This window comes from Jaculus jaculus, chromosome 10 (assembly GCF_020740685.1).
Source record: "Jaculus jaculus isolate mJacJac1 chromosome 10, mJacJac1.mat.Y.cur, whole genome shotgun sequence".
Classification (NCBI taxonomy): domain Eukaryota; kingdom Metazoa; phylum Chordata; class Mammalia; order Rodentia; family Dipodidae; genus Jaculus; species Jaculus jaculus.
This window is the reverse complement of record NC_059111.1, coordinates 100,377,731-100,404,502: the sequence shown is the minus strand read 5'-3', so window position 1 is coordinate 100,404,502 and position 26,772 is coordinate 100,377,731. Positions and strand designations below refer to the sequence as shown.

At 45.1% G+C, this 26,772-nt stretch overlaps 2 protein-coding genes, 1 long non-coding RNA gene, 1 other non-coding gene and 1 pseudogene across 10 annotated transcripts in view; 2 read left to right on the top strand and 3 right to left on the bottom strand.

Annotated features, from left to right (window-relative positions):
- The window catches only part of LOC101593520 (putative RNA-binding protein Luc7-like 2), a 70,215-nt gene extending 60,511 nt beyond the window's left edge, over positions 1–9,704 (bottom strand). For 2 of the 7 annotated variants that reach the window (XM_045160985.1, XM_045160987.1), the window contains exons 1-2: positions 9,262–9,339; positions 5,879–5,962 (exon numbers count right to left, since the gene is read on the bottom strand). Coding sequence is in view for 2 of the 7 variants with exons in the window: in XM_045160981.1 (XP_045016916.1) it covers positions 9,262–9,322 (61 nt within the window). In the remaining 5 variants the exon portion in view is untranslated. Of the gene's footprint in view, positions 1–5,700; positions 5,835–5,878; positions 5,963–9,261 lie in introns of those variants that run through there. The other 5 variants (XM_045160982.1, XM_045160981.1, XM_045160986.1 and 2 more) reach the window with 5 other exon arrangements.
- LOC123464109 lies at positions 9,464–18,890 on the top strand. The gene is made up of 3 exons (XR_006639362.1): positions 9,464–10,037; positions 16,746–16,876; positions 18,499–18,890. It is a non-coding gene; the product is annotated as an uncharacterized LOC123464109 (long non-coding RNA).
- Positions 16,641–21,994, bottom strand: Fmc1 (formation of mitochondrial complex V assembly factor 1 homolog). Its single transcript, XM_045160989.1, has 2 exons — positions 21,605–21,994; positions 16,641–16,936 (listed from the first exon to the last, which is right to left on the bottom strand). Exons 1-2 carry the CDS (start codon positions 21,740–21,742, stop codon positions 16,733–16,735), a joined length of 342 nt encoding a protein of 113 aa, XP_045016924.1. The 5' UTR covers positions 21,743–21,994; the 3' UTR covers positions 16,641–16,732.
- Positions 21,995–22,056: 62 nt separating this feature from the next.
- On the top strand, positions 22,057–26,255 carry LOC101618117 (annotated as a pseudogene).
- Positions 22,146–22,218, bottom strand: Trnar-ccu. Its single transcript has one exon. It is a non-coding gene; the product is annotated as a tRNA-Arg (tRNA).
- Positions 26,256–26,772: the final 517 nt, after the last annotated feature.

Below are 26,772 nucleotides of genomic sequence, written 5' to 3'. Positions count from 1 at the left end.
CTATTACTATTTTACCTTAAAATTCAATCTCAGAAATGTAGGCTTACTAACTGCTAAACAACTGTAGAGAATCCAAGAACATGGTTCTATGAGGTGGGCAGCTCTCTGTAGGTAAACATATTATTCTAAGTTCAGAATGGCCAGGTGTGTTGGTGCATGCCTTTAAATTTTAGCACTCAGGAGGCAGAGTGTGAGTTCGAGGCCATCCTGAGACCACATAATGAATTTCAGGTCAGCCTGGGCTATAGCAAGATCCTACTTTGAAAACTCAAAATATAAGAAAATATATACAAAGTTCAAACTGCAAAGCAAGGGGAAACAAAATACGAGTTCTAAATGTTTTTGGACTTATTGGAGTACTGACAAAATCAAATAGTTACTGACACTCAGAAAAATTACTGTTTGGACTTTGGTGTGCTAGTTTCTAATTATTTATTTATTTGCAAGCAGAGAAAGAGAGAAAAGAGAGATAAAGAGAGAATGGACAAGCCAGGGCCACAAGCCACTGCAAAGGAACTCCAGATATATGTGCCACCTGGCTTTATGTGGGTACTGGAGAATCAAACCCATGTCATTAGGCTTTGCAGGCAAGTGCCTTAACTGCTGAGCCATCTCTCTGGCCCCACGGTTTGCTTGTATCTTACTTTAGAATTTTACAAGCTCTAGGCTAAGAAAAAAAGGACAACATTATGCTTAAAAAATGTGTGTCTGGGCTGGAGAGATGGCTTAGCAGTTAAGTGCTTGCCTGTGAAGCTTAAGGACCCCGGTTTGAGGCTCGGTTCCCCAGGTCCCACGTTAGCCAGATGCACAAGGGGGCGCACGCGTCTGGAGTTCGTTTGCAATGGCTGGAAGCCCTGGGCGCCCATTCTCTCTCTCCCTCTATCTGTCTTTCTCTCTGTGTCTGTCGCTCTCAAATAAATAAATAAAAAATTTAAAAAAAAATGTGTGTCTGCAAAATGGCCTGGATATCCATGACCTCACAGTGCTTGACACTATCTACACAAGACCATCATAATAGAAGGAAAAGATCATGACATCAAAATAAGAGACTTATTGAGATGGGGAGAATGGAGTTTCAAAGGGGAAAGTGGGGGGAGGGAGGGTACTACCATGGATATTTTTTTTATAATCATGGAAGTTAAGAAAAAAATTTTTTGAAAAGAAAAAAAAAATGTGTGTCTGGGACTAGAGACATGGGTTAATGGTTAAGCACTTGCCTATGAAGCCTACAGACCCTGGTTCAAGGCTCTATTCCCCAAGACCCATGTTGGCCAGACACACAAAGGGACACACGCACCTGGAGTTCGTTTGCAGTGGCTGGTGGTCCTGGTGCACCCATTCTCCCTCTCTCTCTATCTGCCTCTTTCTCCCTCTGTCACTCTTAAATAAATAAATAAATAAATGAGTGAGTCTGCCAGTCATGGAGGCGCACACCTTTAATCCCAGCACTCAGGAAGCCAAGGTAGGAGGATCGCTGTGAGCTCAAGGCCACCCTGAGACTACATAGTGAATTCCAGGTCAGCATGGGCTAGAATGAGACCCTACCTCAAAAAACTGAAAAAACAAAAATGAAAAATGTGGGCTGGAGAGATGGCTTAGTGGTTAAGCGCTTGCCTGTGAAGCCTAAGGACCCCGGTTCAAGGCTCGGTTCCCCAGGTCCCACGTTAGCCAGATGCACAAGGGGGCGCACGCATCTGGAGTTCGTTTGCAGTGGCTGGAAGCCCTGGCGCGCCCATTCTCTCTCTCTCTCCCTCTATCTGTCTTTCTCTCTATGTCTGTCGCTCTCAAATAAATAAATAAAAAATGAACAAAAAAAATTAAAAAAAAAAAAAAATGAAAAATGTCTGTCTAGCCAGGCAAGATGGCACTCGCAGCACTAGAGAGGCAGAGGTAGGAAGATCACTATGAGTTCAAGGCCAGGCTGGAACTACAGAGTAAATTCTAAGTCAGCCTGGGCGAGTGATACCCTCTACCTCAGACAAGACCAAAAAAAAAGTATGATTATACATTAAAGCTTATGCCTCCTTCACTTAAAATGAATGATCCTGCTGGGCATGGTGGCACACGCCTTTAATCCCACCACTTGAGAGGCAGAGGTAGGAGGACTGCTGTGAGTTCAAGGCCAGCTTGAGACTACACAGTGAATTCCAGGCTAGCCTGGACTACAGTGAGACCCATCTTGAAAAAACCAAAAAAGAAAGAAAGAAGAAAAAAAGAATGATCCAGGGCTGGAAAGATAGCTTAGCAGTTAAGGTACTTGCCTGCAAAGCCTAAGGACCCATATTCAACTTTCCAAATCCCATGTAAGCCAGATGCAAAAAGGCAAGGCAAGTGCAAGATTGCACATGCCCACTAGGTGGCACAAGCATCTGGTGTTCGATGTCAGTGGCTGAGGTCCTGGCCTGCCAAGCCTCCCTCCCTCTCTAAAATTAAAAAAAAAAAAAAAAAAAGAATGATCTAAGTGGAATAAAAGGATGGCTTGAGAAAAGGGCTGGAGAGATGGCTTAGCAGTTAAGGCGCTTGTCTGTGAAGCCTAAGGACCCAGGTTCTATTCCCCAGAACCCACATAAAGCCAGAAGCACAGTGTGGTGCATGCATATGGTACATGCATATGGAGTTCGTTTGCAGTGGCTAAAGGCCCTGGCATGCCCATCCTATCTACCTCTCTCTCAAATAAATGATATGAAAAAGAAAAAAAATATGTTTATACGATGTTGACAAACCAAAGAACACACATCATAATAATGCAATTTTATAATGAAGAAAATCCACAAGCACTACTTTAGTCTGACTGAAAATTTTTTCAGACTTGCTGGGCATGATGGCACACACCTTTAATCCCAGCACTTGGGAAGCAGAAGATAGACAACCTAGGCTGCACTGAGACTACATAGTGAATTCCAGGTCAACCTGGGCTACAGCAAGACCCTACCTTGAAAAATCAAAAATTTAAAAAAAGAATAAATATTTTGCATGCTCTGCCTGCCTCCACTCTCCCAAATAAATAAATTTAAAAACACACAAAGAAGGGCTGGACAGCCGGGCGTGGTGGCGCATGCCTTTAATCCCAGCACTTGGGAGGCAGAGGTAGGAGGATCACTGTGAGTTCGAGGCCACCCTGAGACTACATAGTGAATTCCAGGTCAGCCTGGGCCAGAGTGAGACCCTACCTCGAAAAAAAAAAAAAAAACCAAAAAAAAAAAAAAAAGGGGGGGCTGGAGAGATTGCTTAGCGGTTAAGCGCTTGCCTGTGAAGCCTAAGGACCCCGGTTCGAGGCTCGGTTCCCCAGGTCCCACGTTAGCCAGATGCACAAGGGGGCGCACGCATCTGCAGTTCGTTTGCAGAGGCTGGAAGCCCTGGCGCGCCCATTCTCTCTCTCTCCCTCCATCTGTCTTTCTCTCTATGTCTGTCGCTCTCAAATAAATAAATAAAAAATGAACAAAAAATTAAAAAAAAAAAAAAAAAGGGCTGGACAGATGGCTTAGCAGTTAAGGCTCTTGCCTGGAAAGCCTCAGTACCCAGGTCTGATTCCCCAATGCCCACGTGAAACCAGAAGCACAAGGGGGTGCATGTGTCGAGTTCTTTCGCAGTGAGTAGAAGCCCTGGCACGGCCATATCTGCCTCTGCTCCCTGCCCTTCTCAAAAAAATAAACAAAATATTTAAAAGAAATTTTGAGGACTGGAGAGATGGCTTAGCGGTTAAGCACTTGCCTGTGAAGCCTAAGGACCCCAGTTCGAGGCTCAATTCCCCAGGACCCACGTTAGCCAGATGCACAAGGGGGTGCACGCATCTGGAGTTCATTTGCAGTGGCTGGAAGCCCTGGCGCACCCATTCTCTCTCTCGCTCTCTGCCTCTTTCCCTCTCTCTGTCACTCTCAAATAAATAAAAATAAATGAACAAAAAAGTTAAAAAAAAATTTTGAAGGGGGGGTGGCTGGAGCGATGGCTTAGCAGTTAAGGGACTTGCCTACAAAGCCTAAGGACCCAGATTCAGTTCCCTACTACCCACGTAAGCCAGATGCACATGGCGGTGCATGCATCCAGAGTTCGTTTGCAGTAGGTGGAGGCCCTGGGGTGCCCATTTTCGCTAATAAATAAATACATAATAAAGTATTCTTTTAATTTATATTCTGAAGCTGGACATGGTGGCACATGTCTTTAATCCCAGCACTCGGGAGGCGGAGATAGGTAGGAGGATCTCTGTGAGTTTGAGGCCAACCTGGGACTATATAGTGAATTCCAGGTCAGCCTAGGTTAGAGCAAGACCCCACTTCAACAACAACAAAAAAAACCCTTACATTCTGAACCTCATTTTCCTAGATATCTCCTAAGATGAAAATGCTTGCAATTTTGTATTATATAAGCTATTGAGAGAGGATAGGAAAAGCTAGCTTTTTAAGGCAGTTTCAGTTAGGGACTGAGGCTCAAAGAGAACCATGAGATGCCACACCACATGCCATTACAAATATAAATATCAAACTCATGTCTGATTAAGACTGATCTACAGCGCCTCCTGCTGCCCAGTGTAGCATGGTACCTAGGACAGACAGTCCTGGATGGGCTAGCCCAGGAATCAGCCCTCAATCTAACAACCAATCAGGTCTTCCCCTTGCTTATATAGGCTATCTTCTTCCTGTCCCAGACTCTGCCCTGCTCTGCTGTCTCTGGCCTGCCTACCTCTTCCTTAGGGCCACAAGGATACACATGAGTCTGACTTTCCTTTCACCCAGGGGGGAAGAGCATAAAGCTGGCTATTAGGACTGTCAAACATAGTTTAATTTAAATACTCTTCAGGGGTTTTGGTTTGTTCATTCCACCCAACCCCCGGAGAGGTTTGTATACAGTCAAGCCTGGATAAAGTGCTGATCCTCCTCCCTCTACCTCCTGAAACTGAGATTACAAGGGTGCACCACCACAGCTGGCAATAATGATTTGCTTCAGGGACACTCCTGGAAAGTAAGGAAAAGCCCAAGCTGGAGATAAGGAGCCCCTGGGATGTCCTTTCTCGCTGGAGGGTATGTGGATGTACCTGTGGCACTAGGGCTTCAATCATGCTAGAAAAGTCTTCTACCACTGAGCTACATCTCCACCCTAGAAAATTTTGAAACATGTTCTCATGTAGCCCAGGCTAGCCTCCAACTCGATATGCTATGTAGCCAAGGATGACGTTGAATTACTCATTCTCCTGTCTCCAACTCCTGAATGCTGGGATTTTTAGGCATGTACAACTATTTGTGGCTTAAGCAGCGCTGGGGAATTATATTGAGCTGTATCTCCACCCTGCTAGGCTACTTTAGTTTGCTCAAAACAATCCCTCATTATAGTATGACATTTTATGGCATATTATGGCAAAGAAGCTTTTGCTAAGGGACATTCTTGCAATTAATTTAACTCATTCAAAATGGCCATGGTCTAAAGGCACTGAATTCCTTTCTCCAATTGTCAACACAAACTATATTCAAAATGTTTCTTAAATTTTCCTATTCTATTAATGCTAAGCTAAAACAGAAAGATATTTATAGAGCTTAATCTTAAAACTATGATAAATAAGATACTAATAATATGTACTTGTGGTTCTTCCCTTCCAAAAAAAAGTAATCATACTCACTCAACATATTTTAGCATAACATAGGAAATTATTTGGTTTCCTATAAAACAAATTATAGACTTAACTTGAAACAAAAAAAGTTAGTGACTTACCCAAAGTTCTAATTAGAGATCGGGTCTCCTGAATCTCATCCCAGTGCTCTTTTCCTTACCCCATGATGTCTTATCAGAAAAATCCAAATACAGACAGACCCCTCCCAATTACATGGGTTTGAGTTACACTGATTCACATATACAAACTTGATATAGTGTGACCAATGTTTCAACTCACGCGGTACCCTGCTTCCATTTATGCAGTATGCCAGGCAGCGGCACGATTTTCAGTGGCACACAGGCGGTTGCCACCACCAGGGCCCTAGGCAAAATTGCAAAGAAGGCAAAGTTTGTCTTTGGCCCTCCCACATCCCTTATGCATTTCACTCCCACCTCCTGGACATCCCCCTGCCCAGCCTCCCAAGGCGATCAGGCTACCACCCTCTAGCTGTCCTAAGCCCCCAATCACCAAGTACTGTCCTTATTTAAGTGCCCAATTATCCAAAAATTACTTCTCCATTTTCCTGCCACCATAATTCCTATTTCTGAGAATTCTTGTGAATTTTAAGTAATCTAAATAACTAGCTGATTTAAGGAACTTCAAAATACATTTAAATTGCTTTAAATCTCCAAAGAATTTTAAAACAAATTAATTTAAAACTCCTTAGGGAAAGGGAAAGAAAACTATGAAAAGAGGGTACAACATTTTCCAAGAGCCCCAACAACTTGTACTACTTTAGATTCTTTCACAGAAAGAATACTAAAAGACTGAAGGAGTCATAGCCACCTTAAGCACCACACAAAATGAATGTGATTACTTTAAATAAAGTCAATCTATGGGGGAAGGAGGAACAACAACAAAAGAGCTTTTTTAAATACCCACCCCTACCTACCTTTTCCATCTCTCTCCCACTTCCTGGATTCCCCATTTCCACTTCTAAGTGCCAAAGATGCCCAACAGCATTCACTGTAATCTGTCTTTGTGCCTAATAGAAGGTTTCCACTATATGTCTCAAATTACATAATGTTATTCAGTGATGTGTTCATGTTCCCCCTTAGCTTTGGATAACTTTGAAGTTTACAGAATGCTAAGAAAAATATAATCCCAATTTTATTTGGAGGTCCTAAACTTAATTTTTTTAAAATTGTTGTTTGTTTGAGGTAAGGTCTCTCTCTGGCCCAGGCTGACCTGGAATTCACTATGTAGTTTCAGGGTGGTCTTGAACTCATGGTGATCCTCCTAACTTCTGCCTCCCCAGTGCTGGGATTAAATCCATGCGCCACCACACCTGGCCTCTGAATTATATTTTTTAAAAAGAGAACTATAAATTCATTAAATACCTGGTAAGAAGGAAAAGAATGTTCTGATTTTTATCTTGCATATATAAAAGAACTAAGTTGGGTATGCGACAAAGAAATAACTTTTTTTTCTTTTTTTTGTATATCGAGGTGGGGTCTCACTCTAGCCCAGGCTGACCTGGAATTTACGATGTAGTCTCAGGGTGGCCTCAAACTCAAAGCAATCCTCTTACCCAGCTAAAAATAAATAAATAACATTATTTTTCTGAGACAGGGACTAACTAGTTCCACCACACCCCAGATACTCAACATTCAAACATTCAACTCTTTTCCTTTTTTTATTTTTGGTTGTTGTTGTTTAGAGTCTCACTATATTGGCCTCCAGTATGCTGGGATTACAAGTGTGTACCACCAGGCCTCTTTCTGTATGTTTCTCCTAAACTGATACAGCACTGAACAGTCCCAGCATTTCAGCTAAATACTATTGCTTACTCATAAACATGAGTTCATAACCCAAGTTTAGAGGCAAAAAAAAGTGACATAGGCATGAAAAGTATTAATGTGAATATAAAACTGAATGGGTTAAGAAACTCAGCTTTCTGCAAAGTCTATACACACAAAAATGTATATATATGCATACTTATTAGTTCAGTTTTGCAATAATGGAAGGGGTTGACTAGTTCAGAAACTTATCAGGTGACAGTTTATCTTAACCCACCTACCCTCCCAACATTAGGAGGAAATTCAGTCTATTAAGTAGATACCCAAAAAGGTATCCATCAAGGTCAAATAATGGTTTCTAAAATTTGTAACAAATATTGATTTTTCTGTTAGTAAAGTCCCTTGGATTAAGCCCATTCTTAATACCCTCACTGATGCTGGAAAAGGAGCGATGTTAAAAGGCATGCTTCAGTTATAGACATTCTTATCTAAGCAGGAAAAATAAGTCCAGGTTCTTCCAGTGACATTTTAATTAATATTAAGGTTCAAGGATTTACTAAGCACAAATAAAACACTTTCCAATTTTGCCCTCCTATCTACAAAACCACATATAGTTTGTCATCTGCCCCTATTTATTCTGAGAAGAAAAGTTTCCAATGAGGATTTTTACTGAAATTAAACCATTAACACAGAAATGGCATTATATTCACTACTAAAAAGATAGGAATGAAATGGATTTTATGTGCTTGAAAACTATGCTGCGAAGCACTCAAGTGAATTAAGACCAACTAAATTTAAAGTGTTTTTTTTTTCTCTTTAATAATGTAAATAACTTAAGAAAAAAAGCACATAAAATGGTAAGGAAACTACTTCCCTAAACAAGTAACATATAAAAACCAGGATCTTGCTTTCCTTTTTAAAAAGCCCTAAACTACACCTTTCTTCCACGTTGGCACTGATTTTAATGACTATATTATTATCATTCAAAAGCATTTCATAGCTTTAGTCTGAAATTCCCTATGACAAAGGACAATCCAGTACGTCGTGGGTACCTATGCAGATTCTAACCTAAGAGTGCCTTAAAAAGCCCTTTGTTTCCCTCGTCTACTTCAGTGGGCATCAAATTTCCAAAATGGTTCTGTTTGAGGCACAAGCAAGATTTGTCAATATTTCCTGAACAAAGCCTCTATTAAATTGTGTAACAAAATGGAGGCCCCTCGGATAAAAACAGTAACACTTTCCTTCTCACAAAATGGGGCCAAACACACCCAATTTAAGAAACCATGGTTTGGGTCAGATTTTCTATTTAAGAAAATTCGGTTGGGACTGGTTAGTAAGTGAAGGTTTCCTCTAGGCCCTGGGGGAAGAGGAAGGGGTGCTTCCCTCAACCTCTAGGCTAGGACGGCGACGTGGATTGATCCCAAAGCTCTGGGTTTGATTGAGGAAACTGGATCGGGGGAAAGGGGCGGGGCGGAGGCTTTAATCATTCCAAAGGTACCGAAAAGGGCGACAACTGGGCGCCCCACCACGCGAGAGACGTGGGCTCTCCCATCTCCGGCCAAATCAACAAGAGGAAAAAAAAAAAAAAAAAAAAAAAAGCACAAACTCTCCTTTCTGACCCCCCCCCACCGGCCCCGCCTCGGCCCATTGGCAGCAGTTCCCGCCAATCCGCACGGTCACTACCCCCAAAACCCGCCTGCCGAGCCCTGATTGGATGGGATGGGAGCCGGGAACCTCGTGGTTACCAATCTGGGAGCGTCTTACCCAGGCGCATGCGCACAAGCGCGCGCCCACAGGTGCGCCCTCCCACACACCCTCCCCCCGCCTGCCCCTCGCCGGCCGCACCCCTCCCCCACCCCCAGGGCTCTGGCAGAGACTTACCGTCCCGAGAGGTGCCCATCAACTGGTCCAGCATCGCGCGCATCTGGGCCTGCGCCGACATGGCGGCGGCGTAGCGGGGCGGACTGGCCGGCGGGGGTGGGGCGCAGAGCAGGCCCTTGCGGGCAGGGGTGGGTGGAGCGGGGTATAGGGGTTCGGGGTGGGAGGTGCGGTGCTCTCTCGGTGGCCGCCGCCGCCGCGTCGAGGCGTGCGGAAGGGGAGACCGGAGGGAGTCGCGGGGAAGCGTCCGGGGCTGCGCTCCTCACGACGACGTGGATTCGGAAGACGGCGCAGCCCTTCTCCCCGGAAAGCGACCCTCGTGCTCGCTCACTCCTCAGTCCGCTTCCCGAGACACGAGCGATCCGAGCTGAAGTCAGCCTCTCCGACACCGCCACCCGCCTGAAGCCGTCAACCACCCCCCCCCCTTAAAGCGCTCTGACGCCGTCGTCGCGACGGGAGCGCGCACGCTGCTCGCGCACACCCGGGAGAAAGCTCCACCAACGGGCGTCCAACTGTCTGCTTCTCCGCACGCCCCGCCCCGCCCAGGGAGGGGTTCCACCCTAACGGCTCTCGGGAGCGTGCTCGCGTGCTGGCCCCGCCCCCTCGGCCCGCAGATCTCGCGAGAATACAGCCCTTGAACCGGATCTGCCTTTGACGTCACGCTTCGTCCGCGCTGCCTTGCTGCTGCTGCTGCTGGGCAGCGAGGGACGTGAGGCTGGCTGCGCCCAAGGGGCAGTCTCCCTCCAGTTAACCAATGGCCGAGGTTAGCCCGGGTCAAAGTAAGTAAAGAGACTTGGCCCTGCGTCGACGGAGGTTCTCGGTGGTCATAGCTCGGTTAGCCTGCAGGGCTGCCTTGTTTCGTCACTGTCTTCCCCATCCGTGCCCGGAGTGGGGACAAGTCAGGATCAGTAAAGTACACCTGAAATCAGCACATTCAGAAGCATGGCGCCCCGACCCGTTCCATTGTCATCTCTAGGACAGCGGGAAGCTGCTAGTCTTAAGTTGTGCAGTCTGCACAGACATTGGCCCGCGTCTGACCCGAGACCTCGTGACAAGGCGGCGTACTGTCCAGCATCATCTCGGAGAACCGGGCTTAGGAAATCCTGGAGGAGCTGGGGCTTGCCTGCGCCCTGCTCCCCACGCCCTGCGCTCTCGGGGACCTGGGGCCACTTTGGTTTCTCTTTATCTGTCATGGCTGATGGAGTTGCAGCCACAGCATGGCGAGGCCAGAGTGTGCTTCCAGGAAACAGCCTAGGCCTACTCTCTTTAGGCACTGATCAAATAACTGATCATTTTCTAGATAACCTTGAAGGAAAATAATGGTAGAATTTGTTTCATTCGGATGGTATGTGCATTGCATTGTGCCTGTGTAATTCCAGACTCGTCCAGGATCAGTAACAAATGAACAAGAACTAGCCATCATAGTTACAAGATAAATGTAAAAAAGTAAATGCCAATCAAAAATTTTAGTCATGACCGGGCGTGGTGGCGCACGTCTTTCATTCCAGCACTCAGGAGGCAGAGGTAGGAGGAGCGCCTTGAGTTCGAGGCCACCCTGAGACTACATAGTGAATTCTAGTTCAGCCTGGGCTAGAGTGAAACCCTACCAAGATTTTTTTTTTTTTTAGAACCCACATAAGCCAAATGCACATGGTAGCACTTGTGTCTGAATTTCATTTGTAGTTGTTAGAGGATCTGGCACGCCCATTCATTCCCTCTCTTCTCCCTCTCTCCTCTAATTAATAAATAAAAAGTTTAGTCATGTTATCTTTACTAATTCTCAAAAAGATTACCTCCAGTTATTGAGGGAACTCAAAATTATTCTCTTACTCTAGCCCGGCCTAGAACTTCTAATGTAGCCAAAGCTGGAAGACATGAGCTACCAACACCCAGGTTTGGTTTGGTTTGGTTTGGTTTGGGTTTTTGCAGGTTCTCACTGTAGCTCAAGCAGACAAATTCACTCTATAGCCCAGGCTGGCTTCATCCTCCTACCCCAGCCTCCCGAGTGCTTGAGCCATCTCACTTGGCTAACTTTTTTTAATCTTATTATTTTTGTGTAATTTTTTTGTTTGGTATGTTTTGTTTTGGTTTTCTAGGTAGGATCTTACTCTAGCCCAGGCTGACCTGGAATTCACTATGTAGTCTCAGATATCCTCCTACCTCTGCTTCCCAGAGTGCTGGAATTAAAAGTATGTGCCTACATGCTGGGCGTGGTGGCGCATGCCTTTAATCCCAGCACTCAGGAGGCAGAGGTAGGAGGATCGCCATGAGTTCGAGGCCACCGTGAGACTACATAGTGAATTCCAGGTCAGCCTGGGCCAGAGTGAGACCCTACCTCGAAAAACCAAAAAAAAAAAAAAAAAAAGTGCCTACAAACTCTACTTTGTGTATGATTTTTTTTTTTTAAAGACAGAATCTCTTTAGTATAGCTGGCCTAGAACTCAGAAATCCTATCTTAGCGTCCCAACTGCTAGGATTACAGACGTGAGGCATAATGCCCAATACTGTTCACACATTTTACCTTGACATTTACCCTTCTGGCTTACATTATATATGTAATTCTTATAAACAGCCTACTTTTTTTTTTTCTTAAACTTTATTGTATTTGTTTGGGAGAGAGAGAATGGACGCACCAGGGCCTTCAGCTGCTGCAAACGAACTCCAGACTCATGTGCCACCATGTGCATCTGGCTTACATGGGTCCTGGAGAATCGAACCTAGGTCCTTTGACATTACAGGCAAGTGCCTTAACCACTAAGCCATCTCTCCAGCCTTTTGTTTTGTTTTTTTGAGGCGAGGTAGGGTCTCACTCTATCCCAGGCGGACCTGTAATTCACTTTGCAGTCTCAGGGTGGCCTTGAACTCACAGTGATCCTACTTCTGCCTCCCAAATGCTAGACTTTTTTTTTTTTTTCATCATAGTTTGGCATTTGCTATCATTTTTACAGTGCTGCAGTTTGACCTGGTACTAGACAAGTACTGTACAAGAGCTACATCTACAGTAGCTCACAGCCTACCTTGAAGTATAAAATCCTATTAACTCATATGTTTCAGCTTAAACACATTATTTTTTTTCTGTTTATGGAGAGATGGCTCAGTAGTTAAGATGCTTGCCTGCAAAGCCTAATGACCTGGGTTTGGTTCCCTAGTACCTAGGTAAAGCCAGATGCACAAAGTGATCCATGCATCAGTAGTTTCTATCTCTTTATATTTGTAAATAAATAATTTTTTAAAAAATAAAAAATAAAATAGTTTGGGCTGAAGAGACAGCTCAGCAGTTAAAGACACTTGTTTGCAAAGCCTGAAGCCCCAGGGTTTATTCCCCAATACCTACATAAAGCCAGATGCACAAAGTGGTGCATGTGTCTGGAGTTTGTTTGCAGTGGCTGGAGGCCCTGGTGTTCACTCTCTGCCTCTTTCTTTCTTTCTCTCTCTCTCAAATAAATAATTTTTTTTTTTTTTTTAATTTACAGGTCTAGGAATGTAGCTCAGTTGGCAAAAGTTTATCTAGCATGCACCAAAAGGTTCCATCCCCAGTATTGCATAAAGGGCAGGACTTGCACATCTGTAATCCCAGCACTGAGGAGGCTGAGGTAGGATAGACAATAGTTCCAGGCTACAAGACACTCCGTTTCAACCAAAATAAGAAAAAAAAAGACTTATGAATAGTTCTGTTGTTCCAGTTGTTCTCCTTATGTGGATAGGAAGTACTTTAGAGAATATAAAAGTGAATAAGACATGGTCCTTAGTCTAAAGAGGGTACATCTTGTTTCTTCTACCTTAAAACAGAAATTCAGGCTTGAGAGATGACTTAGTGGTTAAGGTGCATGCCTGCAAAGCCAAAGAACCAAGGTTAATTCCATCAGAACCCATGTGAGCCAAATACACATGGTGGCACATGTGTATGGAGTTCTTTTGCAGTGGTTAGAAGCCCTGGTGTATCCATTCTCTCTCATCTCACATAAATAAATAAATAAATAAATAAATAAATAAATAAATAAATAAATAAATAAATGAAATACATTAATAAATAAAAATAATTAATAAATAAAAATAATTAAAAATAGAAACTCACGGGCTGGGGGGATGGCTTAGCAGTTACAGTGTTTGCCTGCAATGCCAAAGGACCCAGGTTTGATTTGCCAGGACCCAGTTTAGCCAGAGGCACAAGGGGGCACATGCATCTGGAGTTCGTTTGCAGTGGCTGGAGGCCCTGACGCCCCCATTCTCTCTCCCCCCCTCCTTCTTTCTCTGTCAAATAAATAAATAAATAAAAATATATAAAAACATAGAAACTTAGCACTAGGGAGGCAGAGGTAGGAGGATCGCCGTGAGTTTGAGGCTACCCTGAGACTCCATAGTGAATTCCAGGTTAGCCTGGACTATAGTGAGACCCTACCTCAAAAAACAGAAAGAAAAAGAAGAGAGTCATATATGCAATAAGGGCAGCACAAATAGTTGGCAATACACAGAAAATAGTTTTTTTGTTTTTGTTTTTCAAGGTAGGGTCTCGCTCTAGACACAGCTAACCTGGAATTCACAATGTAATCTCAGGGTGGCCTTGAACTCACGGTGATCCTCCTTCCTCTCCCTCCCAAGTGCTGGGATTAAAGGCGTGCGCCACCCCACCTGTCTCCACAGAAAATAATTTTATAAGTATTTTCAGAATAAAAGGACCATTTAAGAGAGTAATTGAATTCAACCAAGACTGCCAGTGCTTGAAATAGAGCATCAATAGGCAGTGAAGAATGAGGAAAGGGAATCAGTTAGAGTAACTGCAAAAGCATACATTGTTGGAGAAACATGGAGAGGGGACAGCAATACCAAATAAAACCCAAGTTTTTAACTTGGTTAAGTGTGAAGTGTGCTCTGTTCTCCACATAAGAGTTCAAAAGAAAAAAAGAAGAGCCCAAAAGAAAGAGTAGATGGGTGTGGTGGTGCATGTCTTTAATCCCAGCACTCTGGAGGCAGAGCTAGGAGGATCACTGTGAGTTTGAGTCCACGCTGAGACTACATAGTGAATTCCAGGTCAGCCTGAGATAGAGTGAAACCCTATCTCAGAAAAAAAAAAAAAAAAGTATATGATATTAATAAGAAGAAGATATAGTGGACTGGAGAGATTGCTCAGTGGTCAAAGGCACTTGCTTACAAAGCCTGATGATCTGAGTTCTATTCCCCATTATGCATGGAAAGCCAGATTCACAATGTGGCACATGTATCTGGAGTTCATTTGCAGCAGCAGAAAGCCCTCATGCACCCATTCTCTTTTCATCTGGATCTCTCAAATAAGCAAATATGAAAAGTAAATAAAAGATAACATATGTATAATTTTGTGTTTGTAAAATGAATAGGAAATATGTAGAAAGCTGCACATCACACTGTTAGTAGTTTGCCACCTTGAAACAGAAATGACAGTGGAAGTAACAAAGGACAAACAGGCTTTGATTTTATGCTTGTGCCATCTGAATTTTTTATTTTTATTTTTTGTTTATTTTTATTTATTTGAGAGTGTCAGACAAACACAGAAAGATGCAGAGAGATAGAATGGGCATGCCAGGGCCTCCAGCCACTGCAAACAAGCTCCAGACACATGCGTCACCTCATGCATCTAATTTAAGTGGGTCCTGGGGAATCGAACTTGAGTCCTTGGGCTTCACAGGCAAGCACTTAACTGCTAAGCCATCCAATCCACCATCTGAATTATTTTAAAGTGGTTTGTAGGGTTTTTTCTCCTTTTTCTTTAATTTATTCAAGAGAAAGAAAGAGGCAGAGAGAGAGAGAGGGAGGGAGTGAGGGAGAATGGTTGCACCAGGGCCTCCAACCACTGCAAACTCCAGTGGCATATACCACCTTGTGCATCTGGCTTACGTGGGTCCTGGGGAATAGAACCTGGATCCTTAAGTTTCACAGGCAGGTGCCTTAACTGCTAAGCCATTTTTCTAGCCCTACTTTTTTTTTTCCTTGTGGAAGGGTCTCACTCTAGTCCAGGCTGACCTGTTACAGTGGTCCTTCTTTCTCAGCCTCCCGAGTATGTACTAGGATTAAACCTGCAGTAGTCATCAGGCCTACCCGGTGTGTGGTACTTTTAAAATTAAAAAATAAGAAAACAACTAATTTCTTAAAAGGATATCAAGAACATCAATGAGAAAAGTGTAAAAAATTCAGAAAATTCTTTGAAAGTAAAGATGAAACTTGGGGCTGGAGAGATGGCTCAGCAGTTAAGGTGCTTACCTGCAAAGCCTAACAACCCCTTCTGGGGTTCAATTCTCCAGTACCCATGTAAAGCCGGATGCACAAAGTGACCCATGCATCTGGAATTGTTTGCAATGGCTGGAGGACCTGGGGCGCCCATTCTTTCGGGCTGGCTGTCCTTATTCTCTCTGCTTGCAAATAAACTAAAAGAAAAAGAAAAAGGGGGGGGCTGAAGAGATTAGACCCAGGCTCAACCCCCCAGTACATACATAAGCCAGATGCACAAGATGGCGCATGCTCCTGGACTTTGTTTGCAGTGGCTGGAGGTCCCAGTACACCCATTCTCTCTCTCTCTGCCTCTTCCTCTCTGTCTCTCTCAAATAAATAAATAACTAAATAAATATTTTTTAAAAAATTTAAAAAGAGCTGGAGCCAGGTGTGGTAACACACGCCTTTAATCCCAGTACTTCGGAGGCAAAGGTAGGAGGATCCCCATAAATTCAAGGCCACCCTGAAACTACACAGTGAATTCCAGGTCAGCCTGAGCCAAGAGTGAGACCTTACCTTGAAAAACCCAAATAAATTAAAAGAGCTGGGTGTGGTGTCATATGCCTCTAATCCCCGCACTAGGGAGGCAGAGGTAGAAGGATCACCTTGAGTTCGAGGCCACCTTGAGACTACAGCCCAGGTCAGCCTGGGCTAGAACGAGACCCTACCTCAAAAATATATAAAATAAGATTTTACAAAGAGCTGGAGAGATGGCTTAGCAGTTAAGGCGCTTACCTGCAAAGCCCAAGAACTCATGCTTGAACTTCCAGGTCCCACGTAGCCAGACGCACAGTGACACAAGCACACAATGTCACACATGTGCACAAGGGGTGCACGCATCTGCAGTTCATTTCCAATGGCTGAAGACCCTGACGTGCCCATTCATGTTCTCTCTCTCTTTCTCTCAAATAAATTTTAAAAAATTTTTAAATAAAATATGCAAGTTATTCCTATAACCTCTCATTCAACAAAAATACAGAGGAAAGCTTGGCATGGTGGCACACACCTTTAATCCCAGCACTTAGGCAGAGGTAGGAAGATTACCTGTGAGTTCGAGACCACCCTGAGACAGGTCAGCCTGAGCTATAGTGAGACCCTACCTTGCGGGGGGAGGGGGGGACAAAAACAACAGAGAAAATTCCTAAAGTCTATAAAGAATTTAATGATAAATACATATTAGTAGAAATTAAGTAAGCTCTTGAGTGAAGGTAACATCTGCAGATTCTCTCCTTTATCATGACTCCCAGCCCTTCCCTCCAGGCTGTTGGGGCAACTGGAGGCCCACCAAACCAGCAGACTCCTCCAGCGAGCGTTCCCCCTTGCCATGGAATTCTTGATGAAGAGCCACGTGTTCCCGCACGCTGCGCAAAAGGCAGAGGTAGGTGGCAGCCTGAAAATGAAGCTCATGTTGGGCTCTGCACAGCTTCTCACTGGTGACCTGCAGAATAGCAGACAGAAAGTCTGTTAACACCCCAGCTACAGGAGTCCTCAAGACTTTAAAAGCTTTCCCTGCAATGTGAACTGCACAGAAAATGTACACAAGTATATGTATACACTAGTATATTTATAGAAGCACTCTGTAATTGTTTGTTGGGATGCTCTTTATGCTTTGTGACCTATGAATGAAGGCTTTTCTCAAGCCCTTCAAAGTAATAAAGGGCTCCTTTGTATGTCTATGACTTTAAAGTGGCACATAATTCAAAATTAAAAACTTATTTCTTTTTAAATACATTTATTTTCGCCAGGTGTGGTGGTGCATACCTTTAATCCCAGCACTCGGTAGGCAGAGACAGAAGGATCACAGTGAGTTTGAAGCCACCCTGAGACTACATAGTGAATTCCAAGCCAGCCTGGGCTAGAGTGAGATCCTACCTCGAAAAAAAAAAAAAAAAAATTTTTTTTCTTGTTGTTTTGTGAGGTAGGGTCTTACCGTAGCCCAAAGTTGACCTGCAATTCACTATGTAGTCTCAGGGTGGCCTCCAATTTATGGAGATCCTCTCACTTCTGCCTCCCGAGTGCTGGGATTAAAGGCATGCACCACCGTACCTGGCTAAAAAAAATTTATTTTCAAGGGGAGAGAGAGAAAAATGGGCATTTCAGGGTTTCTTGCAGCTACAAACTCAAGATGCATGCACCACTTTGCATCTGGGTCTAAATGGGTACTGGGGAATCAAACCCAGGCCCCAGTAGGCTTTGCAAGCAAGCACCTTTAATCAGTGAGCCATGTCTCCAGCCCTAGAAAATATATTTTGTACAAAATGTTAATTTTGTCCTCAGTAGTAGCAAGATGATTTCATATATATAAATACTGGGGTTGGAGAGAGAGCTCATCAGTCACACTTCATGACTGGGGTTCAATTACCCAATACTCATAAAGCCAGATGCACAAAGTTGTGCATGCATCTGGTAGAGAAAATGGATGCACTAGGGCCTCTAGCCACTACAGACAAACTCCAGATACATGTGCCACCATGTACATCCGGCTTATGTGGGTACTAGGGAATTGAATCTGGGTTCTTAGGCTTTGCAGGCAAGGACCTTAACCACTAAGTCATCTCTCTAGCCCTATTTATTTTTAAAATATTTATTTCATTTTTATTTGTTTATTTGAGAGCAAGAGAGAAAGAGGCAGATAGATAATAGAGAGAGAACATGCATGCTAAGGCTTCTGGCCACTGCAAATGAACTCCAGATATATGCGTCACCTTGTGCATCTGGCTTACATGGGTACTGAGGAATCAAACCTGGGTCCTTAAGCCTCACACCTTAAGAGCCGAGCCATCTCTCCAACCCCTAATTTGCTTTTGAGACAGTGTCTCAGTGCATAGCCTAGGCTGGCCTGAAACATACTGTGATCCTACTGCAAAGGATCAAGAGAGAAACTTGCATTTTCCTTAAATGTCCCCTTCATAATCAAATTCTCCTTGGGGAAGATGGGCAGAGATGGCTTTTGAGTTAGAAACCGGTCCTACATTGATGCATTCTCAATTGTTTCCCCAGCACCACCCCTCCACATGGAGAATAGAAGCCAGGACCTCAGGCATGCCAGAGAAGAACTCCACTACTGTCCTTCACCATCAGCTCCAGAATGATGAGCATGAAATTTAGTTTCTTTTTTAAAAATAATATATTTAAGAGAGAAGGGAAGAAAGAGAGAATGGGTGCACCAGAGCATCCCTCACTGCAAACAAACTCTAGACACATGCACCCTTTGTACATTCGGCCTTACATAGGTACTGAGGAATCGAACCTGGGCTGTCAGGTTTTATAAGCAAGTGCCTTTAAGTAACTGCCTGAGCCATCATTTATCCAGCCCAAATTTTAATTTAGTTTCTTCTTTTTTTAAAAAAATATATTTATGGAAGAGAAAGAGGGAGGGAGAGTGAGAGAAAGAGAGAGAATGGGCATGTCAGGACCTCCAGCCACTGCAAATGAATTTCAGACACATGCGCTCATGTGTGCACCTGGCTTATGTGGGACCTGGAGAACTGAACCTGGATTCTTTGGTTTTGAGGCAGGCGCCTTAACTGCTAAGCTATCTCTCCAGCACAAGTTTTTGTTTTGTTTTTCCCTAAGAGGAATTTCAGAGCCATTACTAAGCCTCATTCAAGAAAAATCGTGACACCTTCATAAGGTACAACCTCAACCATATCATCCCTAAAAATTTTGGAATGAGTAGGGCATGTGTCTCACACCCATAATCCCAGCGCTTCAGCAGGCTGGTGTAGGGGAATTGCTGTGAGTTTGAGACTGGCTAGGGGCTACAGAGTCAGTTTCCAGGGCAGCCTATGCTAGAGCTTGCCCCTAACTCCAAAAATAAATAAATAATACTAATGATGATGATTAAAGAGGGCTGGAGGGATGGCTTAGCAGTTAAGGCATTTACCTGCAAAGCCAAAAGACCCAGGTTCAATTCCCCAGAACCCACGTTAGCCAGATGCACAAGGGGGCACATGCATCTGGAGTTCGTTTGCAGTGGCTAAAGACCCTGGTGAGCCCATTCTCTCTCTCTCTCCCTCTTTCTCTGTCAAATAAATAAAATATTTTTTAAAATGAAAGAATGAGCTACCATTAGTTACAATAATTTTTAAAGTTGGGCCAACCACCTACCTCATCTTCCTCTTCTTATAGCACTAAGAAAAACTATTCCCAACTGCTGAGCCTTGTGGTGCACACCTTTAATCCCAGCACTTGGGAGGCTGAGGTAGGAGGATCACTGTGAGGTCAAGGCCACACTGCAACTACAGTGTGAATTCCAGGTCAGCCTGAGCCAGAGTGAGAACCTACCTTGTAAAAACACCACTATTCCCAACTGTCAATTTTGGCTTCTCTGCTTTAAATTAGTTTCTTTTGTATTGGAGGCTGGCCTTAAACTTGCTATGTAACTGGATCATCTTAAACTTCTGATAGTCCTGCCTTCTTCACCTCCCAAAAACAGAGATTATAGGCCCTGCTGCGTTTAGGCAGTGCTAGGAATAGAACCCAAGGGCTTCTTGCAGGGTAGGCAGGGAGAATACCAATTCCCAGCCAGATTATGCCCTCAAACTGCTTGCTTAATCACGGATCAATATTCTGAAAGCCTTTCCTGACTGTAGGACAGCCCCTAGTTGTCCATACCCTTAGCATTTATTTAGACTAAGCTTTTGATTTTCTGACTCTGCAGGTAGTCTGTACTTTCCTAAAGACACTCATGTGTATCTTATTAACATTTCACCCAAGTTCCTAGCATAGCCTCCAAGAATGTGACCTTTTTCTTTCTAATATATTTTATAAGATAAGTGAATTTTAGCTCTTGAGTTTTGGATTGTTAACTTTCATGACTCAGAAAATCAACAGTTAACACGATGGCTCCTTTTCCAACATCCCTCAAGGCCATTAGGTTTCCCTCCCTGAAGGCCTGGCAGACTCTCCAGTGTCCTATGTCTGAGATGAGTTGCAACTTTTCAAGCCAAATCTATAGCTGCAAAGGCAGAAGTTGAGGGTAGAGTTTACTGATGCAGGTGAAGTTCTAGTTATTCTATATCCTCTTGTATAGGTAACTGTCCCTGAGCTGTCCCATTTGCACTTGACCTTAGCCAAAAGGCAAGAGGAGAAATAGCTGCCCCCTTGAAAAATAGAAAAACTTCTATGGCTTAAGTGGGGTATGGAGGCATAGCTTTCACGAAGATATTTTATAAGGATTTTATCTGCTACAGAAGTTAAACACATATCTGGTCGTAGAACAAGCTAATGCTGACATAGTATAGCATCGTATCGTAACATAATAGTATAACCACATAGAAGGCTGGCGAGATGGCTTAGTATTTAAGGTTATGGCTGCGAGGCCTAAGGACTCAGGTTCGATCCTCCAGGTCCCAAGTAAGCCAGATGCACATGGTGGCGCATGAGTCTGGAGTTCTTCTACAGTGGCTAGAAGCCCTGGCATGCCCATTCTCAGAATTCTTTCTCCTCTCTCTGACTGTAATAAATAAAAGAAAAATCTTCAACCGCATAGAATCGCTCTGCACATGGCCTAACTTTCCTCAGTAGCTACTTTTATAGCCAGGCGTGACGACGCACGACTTTAATCTCAGTACCTGGAAGGCAGAGGTCGTTCGAGCCCAACCTGAGACTACACAGTGAATTCCAAGGTCAGCCTGGGCTAGAGTGAGACCCTATCTCAAAAAAAAAAAAAAAAAAAAAAGAGACCCCCAATAGTCCTGTTCTTCCCACTCCATTAGTTTTCCTTTCTGCCTCAAACATTGCTTGTCAGAATAGCTCTAGTGCTGGGAGGAGGGGGGCATGGAGGAGGGGGGCATGCCTCCAGGGCAGGGACCCCACACTGCACACCAGCAACGCTTAACCCCAAGCGGCCCGCTCCATCTCCTTGGTCCACTCCCACCCCCGTCCCCATCCGCAGCCAATGAAATCGCCGGGGACCGTCCCACCGCGGCGAGGGGGCGCAAACGACGTCCTGGGGCGCCCCAGTCTAGAACAACGCGGGGGCTCGGTTACTGCTGGGACCCCGGCCCCGGGGCACGGGTCGGGGGGACACGCAGGGCCTTCCCGCCCCGCCCCTTCCTCCCTTTCTGGGACCCCCGGAGCACGCGGGACACGGTTTCCGTACCCGGTGTGCACGGAAAGCCTTCACAAGGTACCGGTAGGCCGCGGTGTCGCGATAGGGCTTCCCGGTGGCCGCGTTCAGGTGGCGCAGCTCCCGCAGGAGGCCTCGCAGGGTGCGCGCCGGCGACCCTAAGGCCGCCATGTTCCCGTCCTTTCCGATCCCCGATCGCGACGACGCCCTTGGCCTCTACGTCCCCCCCCCCGCCCCGTGCTTAGTGGTACTGCCCGACCCAGGCTCCTGCACGCCGAGCCCTCTAGAAACCCTTCCGAAGGCCGCGTCCTGAGCAGACGGGCCGCCGACTGTCTGCAGAGTGTGTGGATCTGAGGCAGCGAGCAGAGAACAACGTCTAGAAGGGATGTCAGCATTCATTATAGTCACAGACTTCCCAAGATCCTTTCGGGTGGGGGGGGGAGAAAATAGAGCAGCGCGTCACCAAAGCTACACATACATTCGCCATGCAGGAAAAGAACAGTGGAGCAAGGTTGGTTGTCAGTAATTGCTTAATACGTATTTCAATAGACTATAGACGTGAAGAAAAGGTAATCACCCCAGATGGGACTCGAACCCACAATCCCTGGCTTAGGAGGCCAATGCCTTATCCATTAGGCCACTGGGGCTTCTGTGAGCAGCGGCCTCAAAGACTCTATTCAATGTATTTCATCTGTGGCACGTCATAGCTCCCGTCCTATCCTGGAAAACCACACCCATGTACGACGCTGGTGCATGCTGGGAGCTGTAGTTCAGAAGACAAGAGCCCGCGCTACAGCACCAAAGGTTTTACCCTCCGAACCGCGTCTAAACGAGGGACGGGCGCGCGCGCGTACCCCTGCGTTCGCGTTCACCGGCGTAGCGGCTGCGCGCCTGCGCAAAAACTGAAGCGCGAGCGGGGCCGAGCGCGTTGGGGAAACTGGCCGCGTTTTGGATACTCGCCCTCGACTCTGTCAGATTTTACCCGGAAACAGCAGATTCCTTTCCGGTGTGGCGACTTTCCCGGTTCACCGGGCCTGCCGTTAGGTGGCGCCAGCACCGGTCAGGTTCTGCTTCAGGCTGAAGCCGTTTCGGAAGCCAGTGTTAAGCCGACGGTGTTGTGTTTTTGAATTGTCAGGTCATCTATGAACGCAGGATATCGGGGAGTAACTAGTAGTTACTTCTTTAGGAATGGTACAAATGATGTGGAGTTAGTTCGTCTGAGTTTGTTCCTAAGTAGACAAAAACTTAACTTTATTCACTTATTTGAAAGAGAATCAGAGGGAGAGAGAATGGGCACACCAGGGACAAAAGCCACTGCAAACAAACTCCAGACATACGCACCATCTTGTGCATCTGGCTTACTTGCGTTCCGGAGAATTGAACCTGGGTCCTTTGGCTTTTCAGGCAAGTATCTTAACCGCTAAGCCATCTCTCCAGCCCCCAAATCATTTTGTTGGTGGGGGGGAATGTTTGAGGTAGGGACTCACTCTAGGCCAGGCTGACCTGGAATTCACTATGTAGTCTCAGGGTGGCCTCGAGCTCATGGGAATCCCTCTACCTCTGCCCCCTGAGTGCTGGGATTAAAGGTGTGCGCTAACACACCCATCTCACTTTACATTTTTTAAATTTCGTTTATTATTTACTTGCAATTAGAGAAAGAGGGAATGGGAGTGCCGGAGCCTCCTGCCACAGCATACTCCGTACGCATGTACTACTTTGGGCATCTCGCTTTATGTGGGAGCTAGTGAGTTGAACCTAGGCTGCAAAGCTTGGCAAACATGTACCTTTAACCTCTCCAGCGCCCTCCCCCCCCCCGCTTTTTTTTTTTTTATTTTTCGAGGGAGGGTTTCCTTCTAGCCCAGGCTGACCTGGAATTTACTATGTAGTCTCAGGGTGGCCTCAAACTCAGCCATCTTCCTACCTCTGCCGCCCAAGTGCTGGGATTAAAGGCAAGTGCCACCACGCCCGGCTCCCTCTCTCTTATTTCTGCTTTTGTTTCTTTCATTTTTTCGAACTCCAGATGCAAGTGCCACCATGTGCATCTGGCTTACATGGGACCTGGAGAATTGAACCTGAGTCCTTAGGCTTCCAGGCAAGCACCTTAACAGCTAAGCGATCTCTCAAGCCCAACAAGAGCCTGCTTTCTATACTTCAGATATGGCCTACACTGTCACAGGTCAACAAATAGATAAACCTTATTGTATATCTATGTATATTCATATATATAATAAGTCACATACTAACAAATACATAGAGTCATAGATATAGAAAGTACAATGTTGGTGACCAGGGACTAAGGGAAGGAGGGACAGAGGAGTTGTTCATCAGTGGATACAGTCTTTCTTAGGGTAAAAATTTTCTGGAGAGCTATTTCCAACAGTAAACTAAATTCTTAGCCAGGCGTGGTGGCACATGCCTTTAATCCCAGCACTTGGGAGGCAGAGGTAGGAGGATCACTGTAAGTTTAAGACCACCCAGAAACTACATAGTGAATTCCAGGTCAGCCTGGGCCAGAGTGAGACCCTACCTTGAAAAACAAAAACCAAGAAACAAAAAAAAATCAACTAAACTCTTAAAACATAAGCGTTCATCCGGAGTTTGTTTGCAGTGTACACATTCCTCCCTCTCTCATGCTTTCTGTTTTTTTATTTGCAAATGATTCAATAAACAAAGTAGTGCATGTAAACAGAAACATAGACTGTAGCTGGAGAGATGGATCAGTGGTTAAAGGTTCTTGCTTGCAAAGCCTGATAGCCCAGATTCAATTCCCTGGTGCCCACATAAAACCAGATATGCAAAGTGGCACAGGCATCTGGAGTTTGCAGTGGCAGGAGGCCCTCATGTACCCATACTTTCTCTTGCTGGGCATGGTGGCACACTCCTTTAATCTCAGAACTGGGGAGCCAGAGGTAGGAAGATCACTATGCAGTATGAGTTTGAGGCCAGCCTGAGACCACTTACTGAATTCCAGTTCAGCCTGGACAAGAGTGAGACCCTACCTAATTTAAAAAAAAAAAAAAAAAACACCTCAGAAAAACAAAACCAGGGCAAGAGAAATGGCTCAGTAGTTAAGGTCCTTGCCTGCAAAACCTAAGGACCTGGGTTCAATTCCCCACTACCTACATAAAGCCAAATGTACAAGGATGGTGCATGTGTCTGGATTTTGTTTCAGTGGCTAGAGTAAGACCCTACCTTGAAAAAACAAGTACAAAACAAAGCAAACAAATTAGATGGAGAGATGTCTCAGTGGTGAAAGGCACTTACTTGTTTGCAAAGCATGTTGACCTAGGTCCATTCCCCTACCCACCTAAAGCCAAATGCACAAAGTGGCACATGCAAAAGGTCCTTGGGCACACATTTTCCTCTCTCCCCCTTGCAAATAAATAAATAAAATATTTTTTTAAAAAATCAAGCTAGGCATGATGGCACATGCCTTTATTCCCAGCAGTTGGGACCCAGAGATAGAAGGATCGCCTTGAGTTTGAGGCCACCCTGAAACTACATAGTGATTCCCAGGTCAGCACGAGCTAGAGTGAGACCATACCTCAAAAAAACAAAACAAATCAATGGTCATTGCTGAGGTGGCCCAGGTACACACAGTGGCAGTGAGGACAGGCTGTGGGAGCAGACCCCCTGGTCCACAGGCTGAGTGGATGCTGACCACCTTCTGAATAGTCTCCACGGCCTGAACACAATTTTGAGCAAAATATTGAATGGCAAGACAGCCACATTAAGATTGCAGGAAAACTGAAGCAGAACCTACTACTGGCCTGTCTGGTGATTAGCTCTGTGGTGGTGTTTTACTTGGGCCAGCATGCCCAGGAATGCCATCCCCGAACAGAGGAGCATAGCCAGCCAGTCTGATTGGAGAACTCAGGGAACACCATGCCATCTGGCTTGGACATCAAAGCCAGCAAAGCCTTTGCCTGTCAAAGATATGTGCCTTTGACAGTCATTGGAGGTGTGCCTCCGAGTAGAGCCACTCTTGCGAGGGCCATGCTAGGTGTGCATCCTGGTACTTGCTGTGGAGAAGAAACCAAGTCATCCCTGGCATCTGGGCTCTAAAGCAAAAGTGGTTCTGGTTGAGTAAAGACAGCATCCGCCTACACTAGGCTGTTTTCACTGATAAGTGCTGGGTTCTGCCATGGAAGCTTTTGTTTGTTTTTGTTTTTTCAAGGTAGGGTCTCGCTCTAGTCCAGGCTGACCTGGAATGCACTCTGTAGTCTCAAGCTGGCCTTGAACTCAAGGCCATCCTCCTACCTCTGCCTCCCGAGTGGTGGGATTAAAGGCGTGCGCCATTATGCCCAACAAACCTTTTCTTACTGGAGATCATTGTCAAGCATGGAGAACCAACCTGTATTTATGCAACAAAGATCCTTTTGCCCTGAAATCCTTGATTTACCTTGCTAGGTTGCTCCCTATCGTTCCTCCTGGTGGGTGGGGATGGCGGAGCATCAGTATAGTCAATGATGTCTCAAAAACTTATCATAGCTGGATTTGACCTAACAGCGAACAGGGACTGTTTGTCCAGGTGGGCCATAAAGTGAGCAGTGCCACAAAGACCGTGTATAAGCAGTGCATGGAGGTTGGTTACAAAAAGTGCGTGTTGGTGCACTATGAACAGCTCATCTTACATCTGGAGCGCTTTAGGAGACCACTCTTAACAGTTCCTCCACAGAGGTAGAGAGATAACTTACCAGTTAAGGCACTTCCCTGCGAAGCCTAAGAACTCATGTTCGAATTTTAGGTCCCATGAAGCCAGATACAAGCATGCAATGTTGCACATGCACAAGGGGGCAAACGTGTCTAGAGTTCATTCACAGTGGCTGAAGGCCCTGGCATGCCTGTTCTCTCCCTCCTTCCCTCTCTCTCTCTCAAAATAAATAATAATAAAATTCTCAAAAATAAATAAACCAGGTGTGGTGGTGCATGACTTTAATCCCAAAACTCAGGAGGCAGAGGTAGGATTACCGTGAGTTCGAGGCCACCCTGAGACTGCATAGTGAATTCCAGGTCAGCCTGAGCTAGAGTGAGACCCTACCTCGGAAAACAAAACAAAACAAACAACAACAACAACAAATATATATATATATATATAATGTATCTATGTGTGTGTGTGTATAATAAATAAATAAAGCCTGACATGGCAGCACACGCTTTTAATCCCAGCACACTTGGGAAGCAGAGGTAGGAGGATCGCC